General features: G+C 39.1%; 1 protein-coding gene across 1 annotated transcript; it reads right to left on the bottom strand.

Moving 5' to 3' along the window:
• Window positions 1–4,991: 4,991 nt before the first annotated feature.
• klf2b (Kruppel like factor 2b) lies at window positions 4,992–10,856 on the bottom strand. The gene is given in 3 exon segments (NM_131857.2): window positions 4,992–7,419; window positions 8,099–8,945; window positions 10,535–10,856. Coding segments are annotated over 3 exon segments (1,092 nt in total). The 5' UTR covers window positions 10,604–10,856; the 3' UTR covers window positions 4,992–7,243.
• Between the last annotated feature and the right edge of the window lie 864 nt (window positions 10,857–11,720).

Below are 11,720 nucleotides of genomic sequence, written 5' to 3'. Positions count from 1 at the left end.
GCTTCGCTTAAGCAAATTTGATGAACGTGATCGTGCGTGTTGATGAATCTGAGGGGATCCCTCGCTCACCGGGTGCGTTGTCTGTGTGTGTGTGTGTGTGTGTGTGTGTGTGTGTGTGTGTGTGTGTGTGTGTGTGTGTGTGTGTGTGTGTGTGTGTGAGTGTGTGAGTGTGTGTGTGAGTGTGTGAGTGTGTGAGTGAGTGAGTGAGTGAGTGAGTGAGTGAGTGAGTGTGTGAGTGTGTGCGCGCGCGTATGTGCGTTTTCTAGCAACAAGAGCAAACGCCTGACACCGCTGACTGTCCAAAGTCTCTTTAAGGTATTCTATATGTATTCTATAGTCTTTGCGGTGTTCGTATCCCTCAAAGCTGTTTAGAATTAAATGTTCAGAGATGGTGACCAAAGTCCCTGCAATGCTGTGTTCACACCAGACGTGGAACGCGCAGATAAATCGCTGTATCCGCGTGTAAATAGCCGCGTAACATTTCAATTTAATTGCTTCATTCGCGCATCAGATTAACTTCAGAACGATCCCTCCTCCAGGATCTTCAGTTTCACATAGCAAACTCCACCCCCACCCCCCCATCGCCCCCGCTCTTCAGTTTCAAATGCTGTGTTCACACCAGACGTGGAACGCGCGGATAAATCGATGTATTCGTGCGTAAATAGCCGCGTAACATTTGAGTTTAATTGCTTCATTCGCGCGTCAAATTAACTTCAGAACTATCCCTCCTCCCGATCTTCAGTTTCAGATCGCAAACTCCCCCCCACCCCCCCATCGCCCCCGCTCTTCAGTTTCAGATCAACTCCCCCCCCCCCCCCCCCCCCCCCAGACTCCCAAAGTCCCTGCAATGCTGTGTTCACACCAGATGCGGAACGCGCGGATAAATCGCTGTATTTGCGTGTAAATAGCCGCGTAACATTTGAGTTTAATCGCTTCATTCGCGCATCAAATTAACTTCAGAACGATCCCCCCTCCACGATCTTCAGTTTCACATCGCAAACTCCACCCCCACCCCCCCATCGCCCCCGCTCTTCAGTTTCAGATCAAACCCCCCCATACCCCCCCCCCACCCCCTTAAAGTCCCTGCAATGCTGTGTTCACACCAGACGCAGAACACGTGGATAAATCGATGTATTCGCTTCAGTTTCAGATCGCAAACTCCACCCCACCCCCCATCGTCCCCGCTCTTCAGTTTCAGATCGAAGCCCCTCACCCCTTAAAGTCCCTGCAATGCTGTGTTCACACTAGATACGGAATGTGCGGATAAATCGCTGTATCCGCGTGTAAATAGCCGCGTAACATTTCAGTTTAATCGCTTCATTCGCGCATCAGATTAACTTCAGAACGATCCCTCCTCCACGATCTTCAGTTTCAGATCGCCAATGTCACTTTCAGATCAGATTTTTGAACTCGAGCGATTCGCGCGATAAGCACGTCAAACGCACAAAACGCTCAATTTACACCGCGCCATTCATGCGTATCGCGCTGCAGGATGTCTATTCGCGAGACTTAACATGTAAATCACTCGCTCTTGACACACCTTAGGCGTCTGGTGTTAACACAGCATAAGAAGTCTAAAGTCTTTGGTACGTGCCTTTGATGTACCCCTTGTCCACATTGTCCCCCGATAATGTCAGTAGACCAAACTGTCTTAGCAGCTGGCTGAATGTAAAGGAGGACTAAGCAAAATTGTTTCTACTTTATAATTAATGTTTTCAACTCGCTAAACAACTTTACAATGAGTACAATTGTTTGTATTCAATACTTTATTATTATTATAAGTTTCCATTTTTCATATTTGCCATGCCTGTATTTTAGATGTTTTTTGTATTCCACTTATAATCCAACATGGAAATCATTTTTGTTTGTTGTTGGCATTGATTGTTTTGAAATTCAAATGGCGTTAACATGCCTGTGTTTTTATTTCTGCAATAAATATGGCTTATTGTGATAATCATGATTAATAAAAATAAAAAAAGTGTGATTAATTAGTTACATTTTTTAGTCTATTGACCCCCCTAAAGTACAGTTACTTACTCAGTTACATTTTTTATATAATAGTGAAAACTTTTATAAAACATCCTACTTTTCAAAGACTTCTTAACATTTGTGTTTGCACATAGACTAGTTCCTAAAGAGACAGGATCTTTGCTTTGAAATCTGCTGAATGCTGTAATCACAGTAAACACACACATTTACATGTTTTGCTTTGGAGGGAAAAGGAGAAGCTGCTGTTTCTGTTCTCTTCAGACTGGTAGTAAAAGTTACTATCATCAGCACACAAAAGTGAAATGAGAATTCTGCTCCACTGCATTGAGTCGGCTAATAATAGACTGGATCACATTTCTTCTTTTTCTCGAGAATTTGCATAAAAAGGGAACTCTATTCCTGTTTTCACACATAAATCACGCATGCAGAACGAGCACAACTCTTAGAAAACACACAACTGGATGCCTGTGATGTTCTTCGGTGTATTTTTATGCACAACATGAGGATTATAAATTCTGATAATAGACGGTGATGTTTTTATATAGCATATTCATTTGCTTTGATTTGTTGTGAACCTATTTTAGATCAGATATTTGTAATTATTTTTAAATGAATATAAAGAGATCAAATAATCGAAGTAAAATTATTCACAAAATTGTGTAGTCCTAATAAAGTTTGGGTATTTTATATGTTTTAGGCGTATATTATTAGTGACTCTTGATAACTGACAGCAATTATGCTTTATTACACGTTTGAACAATTTTTATTCTTAATTACTTTTATTCTTTAGTTTTATTTTTTACTGTGTATACACTCACCGGCCACTTTATTAGGTACACCTCTCCAACTGCTCGTTAATGGAAAATTCTAATCAGCCAATCACATGGCAGCAACTCAATGCATTTAGGCATGTAGGCATGGTCAAGATGATCTGCTGCAGTTCAAAGCGAGCATCAGAATGGGGAAGAAAGGGGATTTAAGTGACTTTGAAGGTGGCATGGTTGTTGGTGCCAGAAGGGCTGGTCTGAGTATTTCAGAAACCGCTGATCTACTGGGATTTTTACGCACTACCATATCTAGGGTTTACAGAGAATTATCTGAAAAGGAGGAAATAACCAGTGAGCGGCAGTTCTGTGGGCACAAATGCCTTGTTGATGCCAGAGGTCAGAGGAGAATGGCCAGACTGGTTCCAGTTGATAGAAAGGCAAGAGTAAATCAAATAATCACTCGTTACAACCGAGGTCTGCAGAAGAGCATCTCTGAACACACAACACGTCCAACCTTGAGGCGGATGGGCTACAGCAGCAGAAGACTACACCGGGCGTCACTCCTGTCAGCTAAGAACAGGAAACTGAGGCTACAATTCACACAGGCTCACCAAAACTGGACAATAGAAGATTGGAGAAACGTTGCCTGCTCTGATGAGTCTCCATTTCTGCTGCCACATTCAGATGGTCGGGTCAGAATTTGGCATCAACATGAAAGCATGGACCCATCCTGCCTTGTATCAACGGTTCAGGCTGCTGGTGGTGGTGTAATGGTGTGGGGGATGTTTTCTTGGCACACTTTGGGCTCATTAGTACCAATTGAGCATTGAGTCAACGCCACAGCCTGAGTATTATTGCTGACCATGTCCATCCCTTTATGACCACAGTGTACCCATCTTCAGCAGGATAACGCACCATGTCATAAAGCATGAATCATCTCAGACTCGTTTCTTGAACATGACAATGAGTTCACTGTACTCAAATGGCCTCCACAGTCACCAGAGCTCAATCCAATAGAGAAGTGGTTCTCAAAGTGGGGGTCAGGACCCCCTGGGGATGGGGTTGCAGGACAATGACAAGGGGTCGCTTGGTGATTTCCAAAACTCAAATTAATTTTATTAAACTATTACCATATTTTATTCAGAACCCACAGAAGATAGTTGTGTTAAAGAAACAACAACTTACAAATAAAACTCAGCCATCAGCCTTTAAATTTTATATTAAAATGTAATTAATAAACAACTATAAAAAACATATGGTTAATAGACTTTTGCATTTTTGTGTTGTCAATATGCTTATGTTTATACATGCCTATAGTGTCTGCAACGTTTACATATTTACAGTTTAACCACCTTGAAAAATGGAGGTCGCGAGCTACTGACATTGTTATTTTGGGGGTCGTGGGGTGAAAAGTTTGGCAACCGCTGCAATAGAGCACCTTTGGGTGCTTTGTAGTGGAACGGAAGATTGGAATCATGGATGTGAAGCCGACAAATCTGCAGCAACTGTGTGATGCTATCATGTCAATACGGAGCAAAATCTCTGAGGAATATTTCCAGTACCTTGTTGAATCTATTCCACGAAGGATTAAGGCAGTTCTGAAGGCAAAAGGGGATCCAATCCAGTACTTATAAGGCGTACCTAATAAAGTGGCCGGTAAGTGTATATATTTGAGTACATCTATATATAAAAAAAAGCAATAGCATACCATCTGTAGGTGTGTTTAACCTATTGACCTGTGCTGTATATGTAAATAAATGTAATCATATTTGTGTTTTTCCTATATATAGATCTCAAATTGTTTTTTTTGAGTATGTCCTCTCAAACCCAGGTAAGTAGAAGTTGCCGCAGTATTTAATTAAATATGCAGATGCAGCATTATTGTTTATCTTGCAGGTTGCAGATCAAAGCTGCAGCGGAGCGTCTTTGATGTCTGCGAGTCTGAGATGTTGAGCAGAGCCGTCCAGACGCATCTAAATTCTCTCTCTGTAATTATGGAAATGCAGTGTTTGTATTTATAGGCAGAAGCCACAGGCTGCTGGCCTCGACCTGACGCAGCTGGAAAGCATCTTGGTCTACGCTATAATACCCGAGTCGGTGAGCTTGAGTGGGGGTTCAAGAATAGCACTCGTTTCTGGGGACTTTGCTTTCCAGTCGCTTCAAAGCAGCCCATAATAAGAGACCAGCGAAGAAGCCACATCCAACATGACAGGCAAACGACACCACACATGAGTATTTATATTCAAATTTAGTTTAATATTTACAATAAATACAGTACTTACAATATAAAATGTATGTACACAATCATATAAAAAAAGACCCAGGACTTCAAGACCCAGCGCATCCGGTGCTATTGAACAAGAGGACACTGAATGTGCCGCCGTTTGAGGAATGTTTTACAATAGGGAACATGCGTTAAAGGGATAGTTCACACAAGGAATTACATCTGTCATCATTCACTCACTCTTTTCATCTGTTAAACACTACAGAAGATATTTTGAAGAATGCTACTTGATGGTCTCCACTGACTTCCATAGGATAAAAAACAATTACTATGAAAGTCAATGGAGGTCATCTTCAGTTTTGGAGTGAGCCGTCCCTTTAACACTTACAAAAGTTGCATCTGTTGGTGTGATCCAATGCACCTAAATTACACACTTTTTTTTGCTCAATGCATTTACTAAATGCAGCATTATTGTAAAGCGTTACCAACATTTGGAAAGAAATATGTAAAAAATTAGGGCTGGAATTGATAAATCATTGTATTGTTATTCATGAATCGATTGTTAGATTTTTAACTGCGTCCCGATTCTCTATGGAATCAATTCTAAGATCCGTTTTTAACAGCAGATGGCGCTCTAGGTGAGTTTTTTGACAGCAGATGGCGCTCTAGGTGAGTTTATAACAGCATATGGAATCTAGACTAATGTTTAACAGCAATCTAGGCTAGTTTTGAACTGCAAACGGCGCTCTTGGCTAATTTTTAACAGAGATCTAGGCTAGTTTTGAGCAGCAGAAGGCGCTCTAGGCTAGTTTTTAACACCACAGTGTGCTCTAGGCTAGTTTTTAACACTAGAGGGCGCTCTATGCTAGTTTTTACCAGCAAACGCACTCTTGTCTAATTTTAACAGAGGTTTAGGCTAATTTTGTGCAGCAGAGGGCGCTCTAGACTAGTTTTTAACACTAGAGGGCGCTCTAGGCTAGTTTTTAACCGGAGACGCACTAAAGGCTAATTTTTAACAGAGGTCTAGGTTAGTTCTGAGCAGCAGATGGCGCTCTAGGCTAGTTATTTAACACCAGATGATGTTCTGGGCTAGTTTGTAACAGCAGACGCACTATAGGCTAATTTTTTAACAGAGATCTAGGCTAGTTTTGAGCAAAGGAATCAACTCTAGGCTAGTTTTTGAGAAGCAGACGGCACTCTAGGCTAGTTTTTATCAGCAGATGCACTGTAGGCTAATTTTTAAACTGAGGTCTAGGCTAGTTTTAAGCAACAAAAGGCACTCTAGGCTAGTTTTTTTTAACATCAGAGGGCAGTCTAGACTAGTGTTAAACACCAGACACTATATAGGCTAATTTTTAACAGAGGTTTAGGTTAGTTTTGAGCAGCAGAGGGCGCTCTAGGCTAGTTTTTAACACCAAATGGCGCTCTAGGCTAGTTTTTAACAGCAGACGCACTATAGGCTAATTTTAACAGAGGTCAAGGCTAGTTTTGAGCAGAAGAATGCACTCTAGGCTAGTTTTCAAACAGCAGATGACACTCTAGGCTAGTTTTTAACACCAGAGGCAGCTCTATGCTAGTTTTTAACAGCAGAAGCACTATAGGTTAATCTTTAACAGAGGTCTAGGCTAGGTTTGAACAGTATATGAAGCTCTAGACTAGTTTGTAAACACCAGACAGTACTCTAGGCTAGTTTTTAACACTAGAGGGCGCTCTAGGCTAGTTTTTAACAGCAGACGCACTATAGGTTAACTTTTAAAAGAGGTCTAGGCTAGTTTATGTACAAATGTATGTATTAATAATTGTTTTACATTTAAATTGTATGTGTAAAGCATACAGTGCCCTCTGGTGGTAAAAACTAAGCTTCAAATCGATTCAAAAGGAAATCGCAATGCATTCAGAAAATGTAGGAATCATTTCTTGATTCACAATAATGATTTTATCCTCCCAGCCCTGGTAAAAATGAAACACATTTGTTGCATGGCAGTTTCGAGCAAAACATTGTCAACATCGTTGTGCATTTTCCACTTTGGTTTGCTAGTCGTCAGGCTTTGCACTCGTTGTGGCATCGTTAATTCAACATAACAGTCTCCGGATTGGACACCGATTCGTAGGACCAGCCTTTCAGGATGCTTTTTAACCCCAAAAAAAGGCCTTAAAAAGAGCTCTGCGTGATCTATGTAGTACCAGCTACTTTGTTATAAAAGTATGATGATATATATATAATAAGAGTCATTAAATAAGGCAGTTGTGGTGGATCCGGCCCTCACAGGTGTCTCTTCATGTGCAGCGCCAGGTGGTCGGAGCGGGAGAAGGCACGTTCACACAGGTGGCACTGGAACGGCCGGTGGCCTGTGTGTTTACGGAAGTGACGCGTCAGCTCGTCAGAACGGGCGAACTTCCATCCGCATCCCTCCCAGTTGCAGTGGTATGGTTTTTCACCTGAAATGAAGGAAAAAGAGTGAAGGTGAGTTTCAGATTTGATTAAAAGTCTGCAAAATGGAAATTTAATTAATGTATTAAAAAGCATGCACACTATTCATTTAATTAATGCATTAAAAAGCATGCACACTATTAATTTAATTAATGCATTAAAAAGCATGCACACTATTAATTTAATTAATGCATTAAAAAGCATGCACTCTATTCATTTAATTAATGCATTAAAAAGCATGCGCTCTAATAATTTAATTAATGCATTAAAAAGCATGCACTCTAATAATTTAATTAATGCATTAAAAAGCATGCACACTAATAATTTAAATTATGCATTAAAAAGCATGCACACTTATAATTTAATTAATGCATTAAAAAGCATGCACACTAATAATTTAATTAATGCATTAAAAAGCATGCACTCTAATAAATAATGTATTAAAAAGCATGCACACTAATCATTTATTTAATGCATTAAAAAGCATGCACACTCGAGATTAAATCAATGCATTAAAAAGCATGCACACTCTAAATTAAATAAATGCATTAAAAACATGCACACTTTAATGCACTAAAAAGTATGCACACTAAAGATTAGATTAATGCATTAATAAGCATGCACACTAAATGAAATCATTTCTTTAAAAAGCATGCACACTGGAGATGGCATAAAATGCATTCTTACCGGTGTGAGTGCGGTGATGCGCTTTTAAATGGGAGCTTTTGGTGTACGTCTTCCCGCAGCCGGCGTACGTGCATGTATGTGTCGCCATGCGCTTCCTCGGCCAGGTGCGTCGCCCTCGCTTGGGTTTGGACTCCATTAGCTCTAACGGCGAGGACGGAGGAGTGAGAAGAGCCCGCTGCATGCTGGGTTGCATCCCCATTGCCTCCTCATACATGGCAAACTGGTGTGGCGCGGTGAACTGCATTGGCACCTGCGGATACGCCGGAGGAGAGTGATGGTAGCTCTGTGTATATGTCGTTTGACGGAGGTGGGAGTCGTCAGGACTCAGCGGAGGAGTCATATTCCCGGTGGCCTGCGGAGAAACTGCTAGTCTGGGCTGCTCGAAAGACATCATGCATGAAACGTTGCCTTCCTGCTTGATTTTTTGGCAGGTTTGTGGCACCATGCCTATCACCGGACCGTAGCCATCCATCGGCGGCTCCACTTTGATTTCAGGAAACTCCTGTCTGGGGAAGCCGCTGGGGTTGAGCAGGAATCTCCCCTGCACTGTGGTGTCATACGTGGAGTCTACATCAGATCGCAGGAGCTCTGCCATGAGGCCGTATGGTGGAGGTGCTTCTGGAGATGAGTAAACTGCAGTGGAGTACATGCCGCATGGCTCGGAGTGGGAGATGAACTCGGCTCCGGCCTCCAGAGGGCCCGTGGTGTTGGCCAGGATAAACTCCAGGTCTAAATAATTGCTGAGATCCTCGTCATCCTTGCGGCCTCGACAAGTGTCTGTGTTCAGTGCCACGTTGAGCGGAGGGCAGCTGGCGTTCAGTGGTTTGTGCTCCTCAATCTTCCATCTCTGAAAAAACAAAACAAACAGAGAGCGGTTAGAACGAAATCTACTTTCGCAAGACTCATCCTGAAAGCGTTTCATGAGCGTTTCGCTGTCACCTCAACTCTTCAGACCAACATATGAAACTTTACATCAAACTGTTTTAAGACAGAGATCATGAAACCAGATTTTTTTTTACAGATGTTATTTTGATTTATGTCCTTACATACACTAGCGGTCAAAAGTTTGGGGTCAGTAGGATTTTTAAATGTTTTAAAATAAGCTTCTCTTGCTCACTAAGAATGCATTTATTTCAGCAAAAATACAGTAGAGATTATGAAATGCTATTGCACTATAAAATAACTGCTCAAAAGTAGTTTATAATTGAATTTAAACATTTATTGCAACGATTTTAATGATGAATTTTCAGCTTCATTACTTCAGAGTCACACGATCCTTCACTCTACTATTTATTATTAATATTATTAATAATATTTGATTATTCATGGTAATAGTAATAAAAGCAAAAATGGCTGGAGTAATATTTTGAAACTACATACAGTAAGTGATAAGTAAATATTTAATAAATAAATATTTAACAATTTAATTTTTTTTAATAAATCTAATAAATGGTGCCTTGATGAAAAGAATAATTTTATTTAAATTAGTAAATAAAGAAAAAAAAAACTACCCCAAACTTTTGACTTGTAGTGTATATATTTATCTATATTCCTCACATGAGTAAACATGCCTGGCAGTAATGCTCTTTCTGATTCTGATACAGAATCAGATTACAGCAGTAATTATTTAAAGTGGATCAAATAAAATACTTTCTTCATAGTTTTCCTTAAACTATTTAACACCCATTCTTGTCTTAAGACAGTTTTGAAAACCTTTTTGATTCACTTAATGATGACCACTATATATTAAATGTTAAACGTTGACTACTATATATATTGTTTATTATATTATATAATGATATATATATATATATATATATATATATATATATATATATATATATATATATATATATATATATATATATGAAAATTACATTATCTAAATAAATGTTTATATAAGAACTAAAAACAACATCAATAGTTATTTTAAATTATTATGTTATTATTATTGTATAGTTGCATATACAAATTTGTGTATATGCAACCCCAAGTGTTTTAGTAACCTACTATAGTGTATTATAATTTTGTGTGTTTTTATAAATACATATATATATATATATATATAAATATATATATATATATATATATATATATATATATATATATATATATATATATATATATATATATATACAATAAAAACTATAAAATTACTTTCACCCAATTTTCCGATTTTGCACTAGACATTTTTATCAAACATGCATTAAAACAAGATATATTTACCTTATAAGCATGAAATACGTATAAAAACTACATTTCTTAAGCGTGTTTTTGACTTATATCTCCAATATATTGTATTTTGCGCAAAAACAAGTAGGAAATGCAAGTGTTTTTCGAGTGTTAACCCAATTTTAACCACATCTGAGGTGAGGTTTCCCGCATTGCCCTGACTTCACCCTCGTTTAAAAGTGCATAAAAGTGTCAAATACTTACATCCTCCCAGAGCTTCTCCTTCTGGTTTGCAAACGTTGAAATCGAAGGCAAAAGGCAAGGTAAAGCCATGTCCACGCGTGCTCGGTGTGTATTCAGTATTAATGCACTTGCTCCTGAAGAGATGTCAAACTTCTGCGCGCTTTTTCCTCGAGTGAACTTCCACAGTCATGAACAAAGTTTGCCCGGCTGGAGCGCCTCCTACTTAATAAATACGGCTCCTAGACCAATTGTGTGCGCGGTGGAAACCGCGTTCAGAGTTCCCAAAGATAGTCTATATATAAGGCACAGTGCGCTCTCTCCAGCGCTTCTCGTTTCTCAGTGCGGGACAGTGCACGCTCCGCCGCTTTTAAACCAGAGCCACTGATGCGCGCGCACACCTCCCTCGCGGAGGCGCGGCTGACAGGAGGCGTGTCACTATCATCTCTGTAGTAGAAACACACACAAAACTGTTACCAAGGCGTTTCAAAGAAAAGCTCGAATTGATCCAAGTGTAATTCCAGCGCCCGACAGCCTACATTCACCCGTGCGTAATTTAGTCTCCAAATATACGCGCTTTCCAATGACTACACAATAAGGTTACATTTAGACTTTAGAAGTCAAATAAAGTTGTTTTTACTCGCTGATATGGCAATTTTCTGTACAATAGATTAGTAGGTGATCCAAATGTCATGTTTTCCCTGTCATTATATATAAATGCGCGTGCCTATATATAAACCTGGAACTCTGCACTGGTGTATAAAAGGTGAACGAGGCAAATGTGTTGTGAAGAAAGCCTTTTTATGCAGGTTTTGAGGTTAAATGAAATGACTACATAGTCTTGAGGACAGACAGGCTATTGTGTTTGTTTTGTAGTACTCCACACCTGTGGTTTCTCTGCTAAAACACCTAAGACAGAGAGGGAGAGAGAGAACCACACACACACACCTCAATAAGCAAAAATAATGGAGAAATGTGAACTAATTAGATATTTTATAACTTTAAAAAAACATTAGGTAAGTCTAAGTGGCCTTGCAAAAAAATAAAATAAAATAAATAATATATATATATATATATATATATATATATATATATATATATATATATATATATATATATATATATATTAATATACTATATATATATATATATTAATATACTATATATTAATAACAATAATACATTTTATTTATAAATTATATAATGTAAA

Source organism: Danio rerio, chromosome 2 (assembly GCF_052040795.2).
Source record: "Danio rerio strain M-AB ecotype USA chromosome 2, GRCz13ab, whole genome shotgun sequence".
Lineage (NCBI taxonomy): Eukaryota > Metazoa > Chordata > Actinopteri > Cypriniformes > Danionidae > Danio > Danio rerio.
This window is presented reverse-complemented; position numbering and strand designations above follow the sequence as displayed.